This window comes from Andrographis paniculata, unplaced genomic scaffold, assembly GCF_009805555.1.
Source record: "Andrographis paniculata isolate CXL003 unplaced genomic scaffold, ASM980555v1 Contig45END, whole genome shotgun sequence".
NCBI lineage: Eukaryota > Viridiplantae > Streptophyta > Magnoliopsida > Lamiales > Acanthaceae > Andrographis > Andrographis paniculata.
Genome location: NW_026137579.1, coordinates 3,142,615 through 3,165,084, shown reverse-complemented (window position 1 = coordinate 3,165,084; position 22,470 = coordinate 3,142,615). Strand labels below are relative to the sequence as shown.

The following is a 22,470-nucleotide window of genomic DNA, read 5'->3' as shown; positions in this document are numbered from 1 at the left end:
AAATTTGTATGCCTAATTCAACAAATATTAGGTACCTCAGATATAAGTATTCTCTTACATAAGAATGAAAAACAAATTTAATTATATAAATATTATTCAATCAGTGTTCTGTCTAAATCTTAGTTTTTATTTATTCAATGAGAATGATATATGACCTAATTAATAAATGAACATTATGATTTTACAATTTTCACTTGGTGATATTATGTTTCTACAACTTTTAACTGGCTTCTCTTTCGTTCTTTTATTATATTTTTGCATGTTAAGTGATTTAATTTCATAAATGTAACTAACATTACAATTTATTTTCAACAACAGTATAATTTGAAGGAATTACCCAGAACTTTTATGAATTGCAACAAATTATCCACATTCTCTAATATATTTAGCTAAAACCTAGAGCAAATAACAATAGGCTTCATCATGCTTGTGGCATATATGATAACTATGGATGGCAACAGTAGCTTAAAATTGAATTTACCATAAACAAGAGAACAGCATCTGACTCTGCGTAATTCGTTGAGCAGTAACCTTGTTTGTCGTGCCACCGTCTCTTATGATGTCTCACATGTAGTATCACCATCAAAGTTGCAATGATCAAGGTAATGTTTAATCATCCTGCAGGAGATTGAGGCAAACTTCTGTATAAGTCGTGGGTTGATAAATTTATACATTTATGCTCGAATGCCTCTGCTTAGTGCATTTAAATATTTAATCAAACTTCTTACATTAGTTTGAGAATAAACTGAATGAAAAAAAGGTTGAATAAGGCTGCCCATGAGATTGCTCATCCAAAACTCATATCCAATGGGATGTCCAGGTATAGGTTATGGCTTGTCATTTACCTCTGTTTCCACTTTAAGAAGCAAAATTCTGTACATTGGATGGCCGCGCTCCAGTACATGTTGTTCCCAATCAGAAGGCACTCCAAAGGGATTATCCTCCAGCCAGCCTGATTTTTCATTACATACCCTCTCCTCTGGGGAATCCATAAGTACAAGCCTTCCCTTGCCATATCTTAGGAAATCAATTTTCATTTTAAGGGCAACAGCTTGTACATCCGATTGAAGAAATACCTGCACATCAATAAGCATAAATATTCGTTCACAATCAAACCAGGCATCCTGCAAAGGAACAGATTGAGTGATGACGGACATGCTAAGTTTTGCTCTGTTCTATTGTAACCAATATTTTTTTGATTGGATATATAACCATTCCAGATATTATATCCTCTAACACAGTTCACAATTGGAAAACTAATTAATAATACGGGTATTTTTAAAAGATACTGGTAAAAGTCGAAGATTACGGAAACCCAAGTTCAAGAAACAAGGGATCAGATTATAAAATAAAAGGCAAAATAACGCATTTTTTCACTTCAAGCTATGCATCCTCAACCTCATTCATTACTGGTTACATCCACAAGAATCAGATGTAACAATTATTCTATTTCAAGTAGTATACAGGATACTTCTCAAGTACTGATTGATTTCTACAATAAGCAAATATAACAATTATTTTATTTCAAGTACTGTACAGGGCAATCCTCAAGTACCTTTCCACCAACCATGAGCACATCACCTATTGCTTCAATCAAGGACTTCTGCAGCATTCTCCACCTGTATTCGGGTTTATTGAAATCTGGGTTTGGACACTGACATCAAAAAGAAATACGAAGAATTAGACAGACTTTCAAAGTATGGATATGTTTCCAACCACATTGATTGTAAAGGAGAATAAGTCCCACATCAATCATTTTCAAAAAATATAAATTGAAAAGCAAGTAGTTTTTCTCAACTCTTGGAAACTATTTGCTCATAGAAGCACTAATATTTATCTCCAAGATAACACAACCTATTACCTGTATTGACACAAGATGCAACTCCCCGGGGTAAGTAGAAACTATAGACCTGAAGGTTGATGTCGCATTTGTTGCAACAAAGTGCCTGGATAAATGATAAAACTAGGTGAGAGATTGCATGAAAACTAGAATTTACAGAAAAATCTACGAATCCACTCTCCTCTCCGTGCAACCAATATCAGCGCGCTATTTGATTAAAAACTGGATGAATCTACTTACACATTATCGCTGGCGAGTCGCTGAACATTATTTACGCATTGATCAACCAGCTGTGAAGATTCACTCAGGGTTCAGAAAATAGTAAGCTTAAAAATTCAGGCTCAATGAACATGATGATTTAAAGTAAAATAAATACCTTGGTATTTATCTCTAGTCCAAGAAAATTCACATCTTTTATCCTTGTTGACATTCCAAATAAAAACAATCCATTTCCTATTATTATACAACCAAATAGTAATTATATTCAGCAAAAACAAAAGAACCTCACAAATAAATACAAATTAAGATCAATCAACGCAGATCAAGGCTCAATAAAAAACATTCAAGCTAGTGTGGGTCGAATTTTGGGGTCAAGATCATTTCATATGTTTGCAAAATATATGATCGTGTGATAACTACCACTTTCAAGATCAACAACCAGAGGTCAAACATCTGTGCCAGTGTGTGTCAAGTTCTAATAGAATTTCTGCAAAAAGCATGTGGTCTTCTGAAAATTACCACTTCCAATGTCTACAACCAGAGGTCTTGTTGGATCATTATAGGCAACGCTCCAGTCTATCTGTAAGGGGTATGCCTGCATAGGCCAAACAATTATATAAAATCAAGTAAAGAACTGTTGGTAGAATGTTAATCAAACTAGATATGGTGAAAGTGGATGAGTGTTTGGAAAAATATTGCAATCATCTACAACAGAAACTGTCCTAGAAAAGGAACCAAAACCTCTCTCAACATATATCACAACCAAACTGTGAAGAAAGTGAGAATTCAACAAGACATGCCTGCTATTGACTGTCCATATATCACAATCAAGCTATAGATTACATAGGAAAAAAAAAACCAAACTAATGGAACCATGGATTTTGATAGTGCATGAACAAATTACCATCCACTTCACAAATGGATAGTGCAAGCAGCAGTTTTTCAGAACTTGGGTACTTAACTGAAATCCAGTTCTTTCTGCCTCTGTAAAACCTGATATAATTTTCCAGCTGAATTTTATTTGGATGACCAATATATTGTCCATGGTGGCCTTAATATGAAGAATAACATCCTAAAAGTTAATATGATATGCATGAAAAACACATGTTTGATGGTAAAAGATTTTCAACATTTTGGGATAACTTGAACTGTATTCAGTTAATAAACTCAAGGTTCTCTGAGGTGAGTGATGATATTAAATTCAAACAAAAGGACTAATTGCTATTTCAGTATATATGCCTCACTTATGTTTTGAGTGCAATAGTAAACTAGGGAGTTCTAAGCATACCCTATCTAATGCCATGAGCCCAGGAAGCCTACTTCCCTTAAGAACTTCCCACAGCACCACAGCATTTTTTAAGAATTTATTGCTTGAACGAAACTTTGTTTTCTGCAAGAATTCACTGAATCCTGTTTTCCCAGCAAAAGTTACATTGCAACTGCTAAGACCATCAAGTGCTTCTGCAAGTTTAAGGGTTCCACCTTTTTCCTGTTTTGAAGAGCTCGAAATCAATGGGCCAATCCACAATATTTTCTGAAAAAAAAAAAGGAATTTTTTTTGTTAATTCAAGCAGAAAAAGGATGTATGGCAGAAAACACAACTCATAAAGAAATTCATGGAGTTGAGTGAAAAGATTGACTCAGCTTTAATAAATCATTAGCTGCAGTAAAAGGCCATGATAATAAATCAGTGTCGAAGACTAACACTTGCCTTCACTCTAGAAGTATTCCCCTTCAGCAAAATGACTAGTTTAAGTTATCTACTTATTACACCAGAAACTTGCCAAGATTGGTGCTCAATTTGCAAACAATCATTAGCTAACAAAAGTTTTACATTCACATAAAGGAAAAGCATTCCTGATCAGTTAAATACATCTGGAAGTTTGCAAGCACCTTGCATTGTGACAGTAAATTTAGCATTTCGTGCACTGATCTTGATCCAATATCAACTGGCTGCCAACCTGGAAGAGATAGTTGACAAATTACAAGCATTACATGAAAACTCAGCTTCATTTTTAATATACAAAAATGTGATGCAACATATGACATCAGAATAACCAGGATGCAAATGCTTGTATATATCATTCGTAAGTCACAAACTTACCTTCAGGTATAGAACAAACTGAAAATAGTTCGGTCTGGATTCGAGTATGTTCCTTGATGCACCAAACATCAGTTGGAAGTACAACTGGAATATTTCTTGACTTTGCCACCTCCACTATACCTCTAGCTTCGTTTACCGAGCCAATTTCAATCAAGTGCAATGGAACAGGCCATCCCATGGCATGCATTATTTGAAATGACATCTTTCCAACAAAGAATAAGCCATCACATGTAGATGCTAAGAACCTCATGGCAGCAGCTTTATCTGCAAGTTTGGCCCCGCCTATCTACACTTTATATTAAAGTCCAAATGAGAAATATAAAAAATTATTTGTAGAGATAACTTTTTCAAAAAATATCCAATGTGGGTAGAGTCTACACATACGACGACCATATAAGGCTTTTCAGTGGTGTTCATGATATTCTTCAGTTTATATATACACTCCTCAAAGTAGAATCCTGCAATGCAAGCAGAGCAAAAAGTAGCAATGCCAACAGTTGAAGCGAGAACTTTATGTGATTCAGAGAAGGCATCATTAACAAGTATATCAACACCAGATGCAAGCTCTTTGGCAAAGTTTGAACAGTTGGATCTTTCCCCCTTGAAGTGAAAAATGTTTTCAAGAAGAAGAATTACATCTCTTGCAATATCTTCTTCATCTGAATGCAAATAACCTGAAGCATAATTCACTGGAACGACCTTGAGTTGTAGCATTGACGACAGAAAATCTGAACAAGGAAAGAACAATAACAAAGCATGACGATATAATAATGGAAAATGGAATTGTGATTTGTGAAAAGCTAGCGTTATCCTCAAACTAGGAGAAATACTATATTATACCTGAAATATATTCAGCTGATGAATTTGAATTTGAAAGAGACCTGGAAGTAGCAGTTTCACTCCAGCAGCTCACCAGAATTACTTTTGCACCTGCTTCATATAAATACTTAATTGTGTATAAAGCATTTTCTGGAAAGGGCGTTCGAACTTCCTTTTTCCCTTGAACCAATATCATTGGATCGAATCTGACCATGACAACTTTCTTGGATAGGTCCTCCTTGGGAAAGTTTCTAAGAGTTTGTACATGTGGAAAAGCATTATATTTTTCACGCTCACCAAAGGCATCCTACAAAAAAATATGTCAAAGGCCAGTGTTTTTATCTTTATATCATCAAACTAGAAATAAGTCTGGTGTCAACTGAATCATTTTGCAAATCACAAAAAGAAATTCAGATCCTTCAAACATGAATCAATTATATAGATACATGTAGAGAGAATTTAACCAACTCAATGAAAAAAGAAGAAGAAGAAGAAGAAGAAGAAGAAGAACACAATAATACCTAAGTGACACTGTGACGATTCATGTAGCACATCCAACGGTGGGAGAGTTAGTCCGGATTTGGAATAAACAAGGAAAACGTAGAAAAGCCAAAGAATCCCATTTACAGAAAGAGGACACTAGACAGACGGAGACGGAGGCGGAGACGGAAGAAGATTAACGTACCTTTCGTACAACTGAACAGTCCCCTTGATTGACCGTCTTAATACAAACTGAAAAAGTTGAATTCAAGAAAAACAATGTTGTCGGCTTTAAGAAAACTGCATCGATGAATGCAGTACGCAAATGAAGAACATTTCTGGAAAAATACCTGGAGAGAAAAACGTGCTTTTCAAAGCAATAAAACTTCTTGGATGGAAACTTGATTTCCTCAACACCGTCTTGAACGGATTATGAGCGTCTAATTGATGAAGGGAGCGAACTTCTTTTGGAAATTCAAGAACTTGGATCATCTTGCAAACCCTCTATAGTATCTCGGAGAATTTTCTTATCCAACCTCAAGTTACCGTTAAAGGGGTTGTAAGTTCTTCTTTATTGCACATATGCCTAGAATGTTTGCTATTTGTAAATATGACCCTAGACAAACCCTAAACCCAAAAAATCCATCATAAGTGTTTTTTTTTTTTTTTTGCTTGAATTTAAAAGTTTGAATTCATTTTAGCCTTTTCGATTTTTTTTAGTAATTAAAAAATAATAATTTTATTAATCAGTTAAAAAATTCATATAATTTTAATATTTTTTCATATATAATTTATATAAAAATTAAAAAATATTTGATAATAATATGTCATTACTTATTAAAAAAAATAAGTTCAAGAATTTCAACCAAATCAATAACAATAATAAATAATTATATATTAAAAAAATATTTTAATTATAATTTAAACTATTACTTCTTTTGTTTTACATAATTATTTTTTTTATTTTATAATTATTTTTAATATATTTTTTAATTATTTATTCTGAACAGTAACACACCTAATTATATGGACGAAGGGAGTATAAATTAATAAATTTAAAATATAGTTAACAAGAAATTTATTTTAAAAGAATAATAAGATATAAAACCGTGGAACATACAATGTAGACAAAAAAAAATATAGAACTACTATGGGTGTGTTTGTTTGTTTATTCTCTATATAGTTTAGATTTTGAAGTAAACCAATGGTATGAGATAATATATATATATGTATTGATTAAATATTTTAAAAATAAAATTATTTTTTTAATAATATAAAAAATAAAAAATAAATATTTTATTTGATATTTGATATTACCTTTTAAACAAAAATCAACTGTGAAAAGAAAAAATTTGGCCCAATCCTTGAAAGAAGACATCGTATATCATTTTCAAAATTAATAATTTTATCCCATCAGTTTTCGGAATTTGGTATAAAGCCCCACCCGGGGACGCGGACGGGTACGTAATAAAAACCCGCTCCGTCGTCACTCCCTAATTAGGTAAATCGTTAGGGAGCGACGAAGTAAACAATCTGACTCAGCCGGAGATTTACCCTTCTGTGTCGATTCAGCGAAAAATATGGGGGCGGGTTTCATCGTCGGAGTCGTCGGAGTCTTGATTTTATCACACGCAGCTTACTCCACTATACAGTGTACGTTCGTTGCTTTGATTTGAGATGCCTATTCAAATATCGCCTAGGTTTTTTCCCCTTGTTTCACTCAGATCCTGAGACACTCCGTTATTGTTGATTTTATTTTCAGATAGGTCTCTACTGAAGATCACGGAGGAAGTTTTTTCTGGACCTCCAATCAATGTAATTTTCTTTTAACCCTATTCAAAGTTTGTTGTGTTTGATTTGATGCGTCGATGTGAGATTTCCCCTACTTCTGATAATCTTCCAGGTGGTGATTGAGTTGATAGCAGGGCTAGTGTTATGTATGTGGGCGGCTTTGACCGTCCCTGGAAAGTTTTTGTCCATACTTCCTCATTCAGACGAGAACAGGTTCATTATACTTTTCACAATCTTGTTCAATAATGTATACTTTTATTCTAACTTGAATGACTGTGTTGATAGAGTTGATGCAAATGCTTTCAACGATCTTAAGTATGTTGAACATGAAAATGGCGTCATATATTTTCAGCAAGTGCAGGAGAAGGATTTTTACTTCCCTGGTTGATTGCATACCTGACCTAAAACACTATTCATTTGCCTTTGTCAATTGCTTTGATTATGTACAAGTATGATGAACTGAATGAATTTAGCAACACTTGGTTATACTCCTATTCTAGATGTTACTTTGTTGTGGCTGTAGTATAAGTTAACAGACACATTCTTAAACTTTCTTTGTTGTTATAGTCCACTTATTGAAAACAATACAATCACCCATCAGTTCTCATTTATATTTATTAAGGGACCATATTTCTTGATTCCCATCTAGATTAGGTCATCATAATTCACACTTCTCCCATATCTTGTTTTGCCTGGCGTTCAGAGAACCTCATTTGTATGTCAAGAGACTTCAGTCATGGCTTATGTTGTTGCTCTCTGAATTAAGATATTTTTTACTTTTGGTATCAAGGTGGTACTGGTTACCCTCTCCGGAAGTGCAAGAGAATATATGATGAGTTTGATCTTGATGCTGTTTGGAACATTATTTTGTTTTATTGGATGACTATAGTCTAGTAAATGCTAAGTTGAGCCTGCTACATATATATTTTTCTTCAAGCAATAAAGTCCCTCTCCTTAAAGTCTATCTCCAGATAAATTTTAGTGAAGAAACTATGGAGCTTTTGGTCTTTATAGGAAGATTAATACATATGGAGAATATGAGTCCATAAAGTAGAATATAAAATAACTTTTCAAGAGCAAAATTGCTGTGAGATTTACCAGGAACCAGTTTCATTAGGTCATTCTACATCTATACATATCAATCATCTTTCTGTTCTGAATCTGTTTATGTGTGTCGCCTCTTTACATTTTGTCATGACTTTCAAAACTTAGGAAGCCAATTTACATAAAACCATCTTGCTTCTGTATCGAATGTTGTTCAAAGAATCGATTTTATTCTTATCTCCCTTGATCTGTGCAAAGCAGGGTGGTGAGTTTACCTGCCAATCTGGATTTCATGATCTTCAACCACCGAGGAAAGGCATTTCCCCTGGATATGGATGTGAAGCTCAAGTGATGTGATGCATGCATGAATGAATGCCATGCCATATTTTGCTTAATTTGTGAGATGTATTGTCTCATATCTGCTGTTCTGTTGAATACGAAGCCATTATTTGTTTAGTTTGTCTGCTTTGTGGCAAAACTAAATTACCACTACCGATTCTGTGTTTTGAACTATTTTAATATAAAAACGAAAAAAAAAAAAAAATGGGGGGAGGGGAGGGGAGGGGATGGGATCATACTAGTACAAATGCAGATAATTTATTTTTTTTCCAAAAATACAGGGAGAAATTTCCAAATACAAGATAAACACATCCCAATGTGTTTAGCAGGGTTTGATTTTATATCTTGAATTTTGATTTGAACATTATTTTGAATATGATATTTTATTAAAACAATTATATATATGTTGGAGGGGTGTGAAGGTTGCACAGCAAAGAAAAAAAAAAAATAAACTGCTAGACTTTGAATATTTTTGTAATTTTGATCATTATTTATCAATGGGGTAAAAAAAATTTATCTACACAATAAAATATAAAAATGCTTTAATCTATACATTAAAATCATATTTTCTTCGTTTTATTTAGTTTATTACTGTTATATTAATAAATAATAATTATGTAACTATCTTTTATTTATTCTATAAATTTTATCAATTAGTTAATAAATTTCTTATAATTTACATTTTTATTATATTAAAAAATATAAATGAAACGAAGGGAGTAATATTTTAAATAAAAACTATGTTATATTTCCTCCCGTAGAAAAATTCTAGGGCTTTGAAACAAATTGGGCTATATAAACATGAGGCAAGAAATTGGGCTGGCTGATCATCGGATAAGCTAACTTTTTATAAGTGAGAAGGGAGGAGGAAAAGGCCATCGTCGAGAGAAATGGAGAAGTACTTCGGAAATGCATATAGGGGCGACCCCGGCGTTCCTCACTCCGGCCATGAGCCCTTCGTTAACATATGGATTGGGTCGGCCGCCTTCTCTGCCCTCACCTGGATCAACCCTTACATGTGGCAACTCACCAACCAATACAAGTACGCCTAATTCCCTACTCCACCCCCACCCGCGTCTCTGTCTCCTTGTGTATTCGCTTTGTGCTTTCAGTTACTCGACTGTGTTGTGGGTTGTAAATATTTTGAGTGAGTGGTTTTCGTGCACCGCGTATGCAATTTGTGTTATCCGACGCTTTGGATATCGAAGGGTTGCGTAATTTGCTTTTGCAAGAGATTTCTGTTGATTTGGTTTTTGTAGTTTGATGTCAAGGAATTGAAGGCACGACTACTGATGTTTAGGAGACTGTAAATAGTTTTAATACCAACACGTGTTTAGGGCTTTGGTTAGTTGAGTAGCTTCTGGTCATATGTGTCATCCTGATAGTCACTCGAAAGTGTTTGCTGTGTATTTCTGAGTTGGGGCTGGCTAATGTGGAATTGGAGAACATTTCATTTTGTCAAAAATGCCTAACATTTCATTATGTATTTTGTCCAAAAAATGCCTGGGTGTTTTGTATAAATGTGCTGTGTGATGGATGGCTGCTGATCTTGTCCGATGATGAGATATGTGAATAAATTTTCTCGTTTTTGTGTTCCTGGTTTCATTTCTTACAAGATTATGTCCTACAATTGTTGTTTGGATTCTGGAAATATTACCCTCAATCCCAGGCTGACTTAATGTAGGGATTCAATAGGAAGAAACCATCCTAACACATTGATGATTGTGAAAGGCGACAATACTCTGTCTTTTGTAACAATTTTCTACGTATTGCCCTAAGTTGCACATTTTCTGAGAGTATCATTCATCTCCTGGATAGCCTACTTATGTTCACTGTCACTGCCCCCATCTTTTCATTTTAAAAAAATGGAAATGAGTGTCTTAATAGTGTTGCATTTTCATAATTCATATCAATGTTGCTTGTTTTAAGTGCTTCAAGTTGGAATATACTTTTTCTACTTTCTCTTGGACTTCAATGGGACTGTCCTATTTTGTTGGATTACCATTATTTTATTCGAGTTGATTGTCTGTGTTACATTTTATTTAATTTCTATGCATACATGTAATTGATTTGCTTCTCCCCTGTTGCAAAGTTAATCTATTTCATTTGCAGCTGGCATGACAAAGCAATGCTGTTTGAGCAATATCACTGGAAGAAGGCCTGTGCAAAAAATGAGCCCTACAAATTTATGGTACTCATTAGTTTTACATTTTATAATCTTGAAAAAAGGATATTCAGCCATGCATCTCAACATTTTGAATTGCGGCCTAAGAACATGACCTATGAGATTGTTTCTTACATATGTTTTTTCATTTTGTGACAGTGGAATCAGATGCCCCGAGAGGTTCGAGACAGCTACTACATCAACTGGCCTGTCTACTTCCCTTAATATCCTTCTGTAGCAGCAGCATGTCTTGCTCTGTTCAGTACCTAAACCTCTTCCCGTTTGTTTGCAGTCAAATGCCGTAACATTTCTCAATTTGTCCTCGTCATGTTGAAATGTTTTCCCATAAGTTGTGTATGAACCTATTTGATGAAGGTCGATAAACCTAGAGATTATGCACCTATTTTATTGTCTCTTTTCCACCAAATTAAGTTTCTTTCTGTGTTTAGGATAAATTCTTCATAATGTCTAAGAAAAAACAGGATCGACGCCTTGTTGATTGATAGTAATGTTGTTTGTGCACTGCACAAATGCAGCAATCAGTTCTATCTCTAAACCATGATTCCTGTATAGGAACTCAGCTCATTAATATCACGTTCTTGATACATACACTGCTTCTTACAACAGAGCCATTTATGGTAATACAATTTCGACTATTTCCAGTGTACATCTACTACAAGATAATATCTTTGCAGTCGAGATGAACCGATCATCGCATACCTGTAGATTGAGTTAGTTCAGTTGGGACTGAGCAGCTCGAAGATGAGGTGAACCAGGTCGGAGCAGAGGAGAAAGAGGAGGAGAAGGCCGAAGAACACGATGGCGAAGCGAAAGATGAAGAGGAAGAAGATGAAGAGGATGAAGCCATAGAAAAGGATAAAAGGTGAATCATCCACCACGAATATCAACGCCATTGATTTGGATATAAACTGACTACCTCTTCTTGGCTGCCATGGATTGGAATAGAAGAAGCTTGGAAAATTAGAACCACCATTAATCATTTTGCCATTACTTTCAATCGTTTTCAGTAGGAAAACTTTTTCTTCCACCGTTGATTAAATGCAGCTGTATAGATCACGCAAAGCTTCGAGAAGATTGGAGAATTAAATCACAAAATTTCCAGCCCAGTCTAAGTAATTGGGCCAACGGCCCATAAAGCCCAATAATTGCTGCAATTAAGCCCAGATTTGATTCAATCTTTCTAGATGGGTTTGACTTTTACAATTGGAGGTATATAAAGCCCACAGAAAGATTAAATTAAAAACCAATGTGAACCCAAACATTAAAATTGAATTTAGAAATTTAGATTAGAGTGCAGGCAGGCAACTTGGGTTTGAGTTTTGACTGTACGTATTTAATAAAAATTCAAAGGTAGAAATTCAAAGATGGAGAAATTTGACAAAGTCAAAAAAAAAAAAAAAAAAAAAAGAAACAGTGGGAAGAAGAGTGGAGAAAAGGGACAGTGGTGTTTCTGGGTTTGATTGAACAGCAGCCTTTTTTGAGACAGGGAACGAAAGAGATCATCATCGTGATTTGCCCTACACGTGATTTTTATTTTTTTAATTTAATCTTGTACTCAACGATTGGGTTGAATTTGAAGTTGAATTGTCGAGTCAGGCTTTGTATTGTATTTTTGGTATTCAATTCAATAATGTGGAAGAAAGTTTATCTGGATCAACAATCTGAATGCGTACATGTAAAGGTATGTATGTATAATAATGGCATAATTAATTACTATATATATATATATATTAAATTGAATTCTGATCCATCTGTAGGTTGTTGAGAGGAATCCATCTCAGACGGTACAAAAAATGACGTGGATCCGACACGAGTTTTTGACCTAAATTTATATCGTGTTTTTCCCAAAAATAAAAAAAAAAAAAAAATTGTGCACATACATTAGAAACACATATATCGAGTTAATTTGTCCATTTTATTTTGATAGGTAACGTTGTAATAACTTAATAGTTTCATTATAAAAAAAAAATTAAAAATTAAAAATTTTAAAATATAATTCCCATAACAATCTATTCATATTTTTTCAAACTATTCATTTTTTTATTTTTTATTTTTTTTTAAGTAATTGTAATATCTACCTAACATTACAAATACTCTTTCAATTTATAATATATTATACAAATATCATTACATTTATATCATACAATACTAATATGATTATTTTAGTCTTTTTACTTTTATTTCTATTTTATCTCAATATAATACTAATATATTTGTTGAGTAAGAAAAATCTGGATTTATAGATTAGATTATGAGTTTGGGTATAGGCCCAATGGTCAAGGTGTGGTTAAAAAATGGACTTTCTTGGGAGAACCTGTGACTAGGTGTTCGGTGGATACAGAGGTCGGACGAATGAAAGGGAGACAGTAGATATTTAGGTTGATTTACTTGGAGGTCGGATGAAGGAAAGGGAGATAGTAGATATTTAGGTCGATTTACTTGGAGGTCGGACAAAGAAAAGGCGGCCGATGCGGAGGTCGAGCAAATGGAAGACGGGCAAAGGGAGATGAAGTCGGGCGAAAAACAGTTCTGAGGCGGTTGAAATAAGTTACAACTAACAATCGAATATGAAGGCACGATATTAGAGAAGTTACTTTTACAGTATGTAGTATTTCTTTTAAATTTTTCTTTTGTATCGCTACGGTGTCTAGGAATTCTTAATCCCATACATTTATTTAATCAAATTTGAAGATGATTTCTCTTTTCGAATTTCACTTTTTTATTCTTAAAAAATTTGCATCAACAATACTCTTTTTCTATATAAAAAAAATGTAATTAAAATTTTTCGACAGGAATTTTATCTTTTATAATATAATAAAAAATAAAAATATTTAAAAAAAAATAATAGTAATAAATTAGAACAATTTTAAAAAATAGAGGAAGTATATCTTATCTATTCAAATAAATTATTAATTCAATACATATAATAGTATTATTATTTCGTATTTACGAAGAAAAATCTTTCAATCTCAAAATATAAAAGATAACACTCTTATTTATTTATTTCCAAGCAGATTCTCAAACCCAAAACCCATTCATACTCCCCGTGAGGTGGTTGTTGTGATTTTGATGTTTTTATTTATTTTAATTAATAATAAAAATGACGATTTAAAATTTATTGTTTAAAAAATATTTAAATGAATAATCCACGTAAGAATTTGGATGGATGCGTGAATAAGTATGATGTCGTCACAGTCATGGCTGAGTCAGAATCGCTCCAAAGGTCAAATCCTAATATTATGACCTTTCTCTACTTTTACTATTCACCTTTTTGAAATTTTTAAAATTGATTTGTACATAATTAATTACACTTGGCCCAATATATAAATACATAGTATTAATTTTTATTTTTATTTTATACGGGAATCTGCAGCCGCTACGTGAAAATGCTGAATAAATATCTGATCAAATCTAATACTCTTCAAAATAAATGTGTTGTTATTGATGGATGGGTGGGTGGGTGGGTGGGTGGTGTGACGGTTGTAGTGATGCTTGGTGTTAAAATTAGGTAATTCCTATGCACATACATACATCAGAAAATTATGGATCTTATTATTTTGATATAATATTAAAAATTGTTATTAATAAATATTGTCAAAAGTTTAAAAATATGTAATAATAAAGACAAGATGTATATGTATACCACGGCAGGCAACAACCTTCTAATTTAATTCTTGCGGATGATACATGCGTGTTATCTATAATTATTAATTCTTATAATGCATGTCTAAAAAAAATTGCTAATTCATCAATTCAAAATCAATTAATTAAGTGGTGATTGTTTTATAATCAAGCAACAAATCAATTTTAATTGGTGATCAGATAACATTTTGTTTTATTAAATCATGCGGAATGACGATGTTGCTGATGGTATCATTTTGTTTGCACCCCAATATGTTCTACACACACACACATATATATATATATATATATTTTTTTTTTAGATCCTATTTTTTGGTATACTATAGGATTATTATGGAGTTTAAAATTAAATAAAAAAAAAATAATGAATAGTGTCACAATACATGCTGGAATTTGTTATATTTATTTAGCATGTATGATTGAATGGTAACGGTTGGAATATAATGTTGACTAGTAAATAAAATACTTATGAACATTAATTATTACAGCATATTTCAATATATATTGATTCATTCATAATTAATATTGCTCGTGCATTCTTCTATATTAAATTTCAGCAACTACATTTTTTTATTTATTTTATTATTTGTGACTCTGAAATTTATTTGTACTAACAATAGGTGTCTGAAAATAAGTACTAATATTGTACAGTACTATATATATACACACATATGAGGAGTCGTGTTTGTCCCAATTACATACACATTGCTTATTTTGGGGTCCAATTTTTTGTCTACTTTATTAGTCATCTTTGACTATGCAATAAACACTACCAAATTAAGTAATATTCAAACTCAACTCCTCAAAATATATATTAAAAATAATATAAAATAAAATAATATCCATCGAATTATATTTATCCACGGCGAAGATAAATTGTCGATTTAATTTGGGAGGAAATATTGCAAAATGAAAAGTTATATATTCTAAGCAATTACAACTGCATGTGTCACGCATGTAAATTCGATTAATCTAATAGTGAAATAATGGGACCAAAAAAAAATAAAAATAAAAAAAGTATTGATCAAATTAAAATAAAAATGCCTCGCTCGAATGTCACAATCAAACACTTTAGTGGACAATATTTTAATTAATTGAATAATCGAATTAACAAGGTCGCTATTGAACGTGGAAAGTGACGTAAGCATGTGCGTGATAATTAATTAATTAATTAATTAATATTTAAATCATTATCTATCATCTTCTTCAGTTCCAAAAAACATACGTAATTCCCTACACAGCCATTATTTGCAGTTCCTGTTTGTGTTGCTTTCCTGTAATGACAAATTTTATTTGTTAATGATGAAGCAATTAGGGTTTTATCCATTCACATTTTATTCTCTCTGTACTGAAATATTATTGTCGAATTCATTTAATTTAATTTTATATGTATGAAAGCATTAGGACACTCTGGATAAGATATGTATTGCAACAAAATTCTTTCTTGCAAGGAACAACTAATCAAGTCCACTGCTGATGCATGCCTTTTTTCTAATTACTGTAAGTGTATATACAAAAAATTAAATTAATTATCAATCAAGTCCCATTATAATATTGAATATAATGAATTTATTTTAGAATATTTAGTGGAAAATATATAATAGTTAGATGTCATTTTGTAAAAATGGAGTTTAAATATATATATATATAATGTGAAGTTTGTATTTAAATAAAAAAAAAATTATAAATTATTGAGATTTGAGAATGACGGCACTGAATTAACTTAAATTCTACTCCATAACATGACAAGTACATTTTCAACATTTAAATTCCCACTATGTAATATTCTTGACCAATATTGGAGAAATCGATTGCCCATCTGAAATCAATAAACAACAAGTAAAATAAAATAAAATAAAATAAAATAAAACTTTAATTTTTTATTAAATAAAAATGGGCAGTTAATTATACCCTTTGTAGAAATGAAAAGTCAGAATTATTGAACCCTAGCCTAGTTATATCAGATTAAAGGCTCTTCATCTAAACAGTAGCTGTTGGATGTTGGTAAGAGCCGTACGTGCTTTTTTGTCTGTCACAAAAAATTTCTTCTTTCATTATTAGTTATTACAGACTTGTTGAACAATTATTGTACACACAAAATTTCCACGTATAATTATGGCAAAATAATTCCATGCAAACTATTCATTCATAAACAAACAAACATAAAATTGAATAAGTCCATAGAAATATTGAATCAATTAAACAGCCCTCGAAAAATGTAATTACAAACCTCAATAAATGTTGCCAACTGTATACAGAGATATAATAAGCTGATCGATATGTTCAATTCATGTATATAATAAATATCTGGAAAATACTATTTATTTATAACATATAATTGAATTATATATGTTACGTAGGAAAGTGAAATGCCCAGAAATAATGACAAGTGAAGGAAATTGAAGAAAAATATCTATAGATTGATAATGTCCATATAAATATCCAGTACCCTTTTTTTTTTTCTTTATATATATATATATATATAAATATCCAGGTTTTAATTTTGGTAACGAACTTCAATACCTTTTTTTGTGAGTTGGCTACAATTTACTTCATTTATGTATGTAAAGTCCGTATGGGCATGGCGTTTGTTTGTGTTGAATTTTTCCATTTTTTTTTTTTTTTTTGAGAAGTGATCCCAATAATTGTCTCGAAATGATAAATTTTGTTTGGGATTTTATAATAATATAAACTCCCTCCGTTCACAAACTAATGTCCTATTTTTTTATTTGGGATTTTCAATAACTATTATCTTATTTTCTTTTTTAAACACAAATTTTATATTTTTCCATTTCATTTATTTATTACTTTTAATCTCTACCATACAATTACGAGCAAATTTGTCAATTCATAATAAAAAGACAATCACCTAAAAAACTGTACAAATATACTTTAGAACAGTAGAAATTCGAGGGGGAGTAGTTTATTCATAATTTTGTGATTTATCTTTGCATCATAATTGTCAAGTCCAGTGTGTCAGGAGGATACTTAGATGCTGATTAGTTTTAATAATTACATAAAAAAATTTAATACATAATTTCAATTAAATATATTTCTTCCATCTCATAATTATATATATGTTTGCTTTTTAGACATAATTTTAGAAATATTAGTATTATATTAGGATATAGTAGAAATAAAGTAAAAATTACTAAAATAATTTTATTAGTATTGTGTTATATAAAGGTAATAACGTTTGTGTAATATATTGTAAGTTGTAAAAGTATTTGTAATGTTAGGTAGATAATACAATTACTAAAAAAGAAAATAGATACTTTGTTATGGGACACTTTTTCCGTCCGGCTAGAAAATATACATATTTCTATTTTGGGACATCAAATTACAAAGTAAATATTTCATTAAATACTTCATTTTTTCTACAAATACCCCTAGTATACATCATATCATTGTTTTTACACCAAAAAGTAAGGGCAAAAATGTCATTATCCTACTTTTAACTATTCACTGTGATCAAAATACTACTCCCTCCGTTCCGATACAATAGTCTTGTTTACCATTTTTGTCCGTTTCAAAACAATAGTCTTATTTCCATAAATAATCATATTACTATAAAATTATCATTATTTTTTCATTATTATTACACAATTGTCACTACTTTTTACACCAATACACTCATCAGGGCAAATAAAAATTTTATCTGTATTTTTTATCTACTATCAATATAATATCAATATTTCTTAAATCTCGTGTCATACACAACCAGACTATAGTTTTGAGACGAAGAAAATATTATTTCTTAAACACTGCCCTAAAAGTAATTGCATATTTTATGTGTGGACGAAAGGAGTATGTTTTATGAATATATATTCCGCGCTAGAATTAATTGTATAGTGTTTAGTTAGTTTATATAAATATTGTACTGTAATTATATCTAAATTATTGATGAATTAAGACTAATATTGAAATTACAAAACCTAATATTTGAAATTGGGGATTTTGAATTTCATACAACATTGGATTCTCCGAGAGGGGGGACCCTCCCCTCCCATCACATTTTTTGTCATTCTTTTCAAATTAGCCTGCGGTCGTCATCCAGCATCCGGCCCCGGCACAACCGCATCTTTAATAATGCCTGAATAAGACATACTTTTTTGTTTATGAAGCAAATTAAAATAGTATATCAAATGCCACGTGGATTCTCGTATTAACCACGGCCACGTCTTCTAAACTCAACTCTTTAATTTATTAATCGTCTAATTAATCATAAAAACAGATAAGAAATACAATAAAAAATCTCGTATTTTTATACTACATAAACTACAAAAGAAGCTGACAACGTACAAAGTCGGACAATAAAAACAACCTAACAAATACCGGCCCCCGAATTTTTATATATTTCTACCACGTAGACTCGCTCAGTGATTTTTTATATATAAGTAAAAATTTTTCCGAAAAGGAAAATTTGTTCTCTTGTTTAATAACATAATTATATTAATATTTAATTTTTTATATACATTTAAAAATATAATGAACTCTCTCCCTTAACGGACGGACGGCATATCCATTCACATAACGGAGCATCCATTCGGGTTTTCGTCGCTAAACATTTGGTCATTTATGTTCATGTACGTCGGCGGCGGCGGCGGCGGCCCTTGCCGGTAGTGTCCGCCGTAGTCCGCAGCAGGATTGTACGGATACGGCGGCGGATAACTGTAATTTTGAATACCGTAGTCCTGATTTGTGTAGCTCTGGTTGTAGAACATAGCCATTGGCGCTGCGTAATGCGTCTGCGGATTGAAGCTGTGGTATTCCAATTTGCTAACCTCCACCTTCGGTGCCTCACCCGCACCTTTCTCGCCGCCTTCCTTCTTCTTCTCGTCACCGCTCTTCTCTTTGCCGTCCGCCGCCTTCTTTTCTCCTCCGCCGCCTTCTTTGGACTCCTTTTTGTCGCCGGCGGCGGCGGCTTCCTTTTCCTTCTTGTCTCCACCGCCGTCGTCTTTCTTCGCCGGAGGGATGATTTCTACGGTTCTCTTGAGTTTCTCCTTTAAGTATGCTGTTAGCTCTTTCACGTTCATCGTCCCCGTTACCGTTACCAAATCCTTTTGGAGATCTGTTTTTACCGTGTTGACACCTGCAGAGGATGAAACATTTAGAATTAATTAATTAATTAATTATAAAATAATCGTGGTTAAATTGTTAATTTGGGCTTCTAGAAAATTGTTTGGAATAATATCGATTAATTAATTATAACAAGTTGAGATTTTGTTGAGGTATAAATATAGGGGTGCCGACTTTTAAATAGGATTAATTAAGTGCAATAAACTCAGCCAACTCACCGTCGATATTCTTTAATATCACTCGCTTTATTTTATGGGCACACCCGTCACAGTGCAGCCTGATTTTCATCACCACCGTACTAACTGCAGCCTGAACCAGAGACGATAACCACAGAATTTAATTAATAATTAATCAGATCAAATAACAACCACATCAATAATAATAGTAATTTATTTCATCCAATTACAGATATAGAAAATTATTGATGTACCTCTTTGGGCTTTTCCTTCTTATCGGGTTCGGGCTTCTTTTCGTCGGCTTTCTTGTCGGCTTTGTCGTCGGGCTTCTTCTCGCCGGCGGCTTCCTTTTTGGGCTGAGGAGAGACGAGTTCAACCTTCTTCTTCGTTTTGTACTCGACTCGTTCCCGGAGCCATGCGGGGTCCACATTGCCGGTCACGGTCAACGTGTTGGCCGAGCAGTCTGCCTTCACCTTCTCGACACCTTCACAGATAATTTTTTTTTGTTTAGGTTTTAGTAACCCACGGCTATGATGTGTATTGGGTAAATATCATTAAAATATTTTGAAACAACAGTATAGCCATGGCTATAGAATCATAAGATGAATTTGAAATGACATATGACGGATTCAAGGGTTTTATCTGTTTTTTTTTTTTTTTGACCGTTACTTCTGGATGCATCCAAAGGCTGTTCCCTTGGGAGCTCCGAAAAGTCTATGGTGTAGCGGCAATATCAAGAAACCATTGACATAGCAGTCTACTTTAACAACAAAATTTACAAATGATCTGCTTTTGTGTTTATCCGAAAACAGAGTTAAAAAATGGATAAAAAACAATTATACTATTAATTCCATGAATCTATTGTGATATGCTTCAATTTCACATCTTCTTGTCCTCTCAAATCCTTACTGTTTGCTCAGAATGATTTATCTTATCATTTTTCTACTCAACAGAATTCAGAAATTGCAGATGCGAGATACCTATCAGTGCAACAAATTAGGAAAAGTACCTTCGAAATGGTTAACCGCACGTTTGACTTTCTTCGCGCACCCTTCGCAATGCAAGTCCAGCTTCAACACCACGGTCGCCGGCGCAACTTCTTTCTTTCCACCGCCGTCGGCGGCTTTCTTCTCTCCTTCCTGTTTCTAATTTAAAAATTAGAAAACGAAACAGGAAACCGACCAAATTAAGCCTCGCCTCCACAACATACAAAATCATTCGGAAACATAAAACACAAAATTGAACCAATTGCCTGAGATCTGAAGAAGATCATTACCTCACCCATTCGATTTCACTATCCACGCAGATAGAATTCACAGTGTGTGAACCAGAAAATTCAGTAATTGTTTGAAGGGAGGAAAATGGAGGCAACTGGGGAAATATATATAGATAGAAGATTAGAAATGTAGAAAATCGGCTTAGGCGGCTACGATGGCGTGGGCCCCCAACCCTTATAGAATACTGACCCATTTCCTGTAAGTATATGTATTTATATATGCTGTATAATACTCAACTATGTCATGTATGACAATGCCCGCCGGATTAGACTGAACCCGGATCTCACGGACCGGATCCTCCGCATTTCAAACCCAGACCCTGCCCCGGTCTATACGTACACATTTATTATGTATAGCCTTCGTAACAAAACCGCCAACTCTGACTCCAGCCATATTCCCCACCACCTCAAATTACGCTTTTGCCCATCCAATTAACAACCTGAAATTACGCTTTTGCCCATCAATTTTACCACGGCATTTTGAAATTTTATTTTTTAGCACACAAAGTTACAATTTACATACTAACAAAAAACTAACTGTATCATGGAATTTGTTGTACAATAATGATTGGGAATCACAACATCACATTTGCAGTTAACTAATTAGATTTAATTAGAGCCATTTGTATATGTGACTGTGGGTGAGTTAAATTATTGTGAATAAACTTTGCTTGGCTGTGGATTTAACAACATTACAATTCACTCACGACAAATAATTATCTTCAAATGTCACTTGGCATTAATTGTCACAAGGAATAATTAAGCATCGCTAACCTCCAATTTTACACGTCGGAACCCAACAACTCCCATTTTATATTTCTATGGCAAAAGCAAATTATGATAATATAAAATTTAAAAAATGGCCACTTAAGCATGAATTGGTGAAATTGTGTACTGCTGCTTCGATTTTAATTCAATTTGTGGTACAATGCTGTGTCAGATTCTTACACGTACCCTTCCCCACATTGTACCAATTGTTATTATTAATCAACATCAACTGTACTTATACTTAGCTCACTGCATAAAATCAGTTCGTATTGTTTTTAATGTCCTAGCATTAGGTCGTTGATTACTGTGACGTAGCTAGTTAGGTGACAGGCAGTGAGACTAACAGCAGCATGCATTTTGTGGGCGATGATGGATGATTTTGCTTAAACATTAATCCAATTAAAAAATAATTAAAAAAAAAAAATTAGTGAGGAAAAATATTGGGCACGATGGATGAGGACTGGATGTTTGAATACAGAAGCGACTTGATGTTTCTAGAGAAATTAATAAAAGTCGTGGAAAGTAATTTATTGAAATATTGGACCACGGGATATGGTCATTTACATCTACGTAGGGCTATTATTTAATTTAATTACCAAAGATGCAGAATTTAAAAATATCTACACTAGACTTGCCCAACTACGAGCTCACTTAGCCCTAACTATTAATTACAATAATATAATACTAAATTATTATATAGTATTATTA

The 22,470-nt window shown here is 32.9% G+C and overlaps 4 protein-coding genes across 9 annotated transcripts; 2 read left to right on the top strand and 2 right to left on the bottom strand.

The window, feature by feature from the left end:
* Nucleotides 1-327: 327 nt before the first annotated feature.
* Nucleotides 328-6,025, bottom strand: LOC127252225 (uncharacterized). 5 transcript variants are annotated; one of them, XR_007839040.1, is made up of 16 exons: nt 5,813-6,025; nt 5,668-5,714; nt 5,004-5,289; nt 4,718-4,891; nt 4,548-4,621; nt 4,164-4,449; nt 3,953-4,020; nt 3,771-3,791; nt 3,348-3,593; nt 2,579-2,654; nt 2,217-2,293; nt 2,081-2,130; nt 1,862-1,946; nt 1,556-1,654; nt 729-1,076; nt 328-618 (listed from the first exon to the last, which is right to left on the bottom strand). XR_007839040.1 is itself a non-coding variant. In XM_051276313.1 (15 exons), the coding sequence occupies exons 1-15, from the start codon at nt 5,952-5,954 to the stop codon at nt 610-612; spliced, it is 2,067 nt and encodes a 688-aa protein (XP_051132270.1). In that variant the 5' UTR covers nt 5,955-6,024; the 3' UTR covers nt 330-609. The 5 variants fall into 5 exon arrangements, 1 of the variants encoding a protein (XP_051132270.1); XR_007839038.1 differs by having other exon boundaries at nt 4,548-4,891; XM_051276313.1 differs by having other exon boundaries at nt 330-618; nt 846-1,076; nt 4,548-4,891; nt 5,813-6,024.
* Nucleotides 6,026-6,940: 915 nt separating this feature from the next.
* LOC127251400 (membrane magnesium transporter) lies at nt 6,941-8,789 on the top strand. The gene is made up of 4 exons (XM_051275065.1): nt 6,941-7,115; nt 7,225-7,277; nt 7,366-7,466; nt 8,559-8,789. Exons 1-4 carry the CDS (start codon nt 7,043-7,045, stop codon nt 8,647-8,649), a joined length of 318 nt encoding a protein of 105 aa, XP_051131022.1. The 5' UTR covers nt 6,941-7,042; the 3' UTR covers nt 8,650-8,789.
* A 678-nt stretch (nt 8,790-9,467) lies between these two features.
* LOC127252160 (uncharacterized) lies at nt 9,468-11,309 on the top strand. Its single transcript, XM_051276221.1, has 3 exons — nt 9,468-9,678; nt 10,749-10,827; nt 10,960-11,309. The coding sequence occupies exons 1-3, from the start codon at nt 9,527-9,529 to the stop codon at nt 11,023-11,025; spliced, it is 297 nt and encodes a 98-aa protein (XP_051132178.1). The 5' UTR covers nt 9,468-9,526; the 3' UTR covers nt 11,026-11,309.
* A 7,336-nt stretch (nt 11,310-18,645) lies between these two features.
* Nucleotides 18,646-21,153, bottom strand: LOC127251913 (heavy metal-associated isoprenylated plant protein 6-like). Of its 2 annotated transcripts, none has more exons than XM_051275862.1 (5): nt 20,995-21,153; nt 20,728-20,863; nt 19,973-20,202; nt 19,761-19,851; nt 18,646-19,555 (listed from the first exon to the last, which is right to left on the bottom strand). In XM_051275862.1, exons 1-5 carry the CDS (start codon nt 21,001-21,003, stop codon nt 18,990-18,992), a joined length of 1,032 nt encoding a protein of 343 aa, XP_051131819.1. In that variant the 5' UTR covers nt 21,004-21,153; the 3' UTR covers nt 18,646-18,989. The 2 variants fall into 2 exon arrangements, with proteins under 2 accessions (XP_051131819.1, XP_051131820.1); XM_051275863.1 differs by having other exon boundaries at nt 20,728-20,857; nt 20,995-21,132.
* Between the last annotated feature and the right edge of the window lie 1,317 nt (nt 21,154-22,470).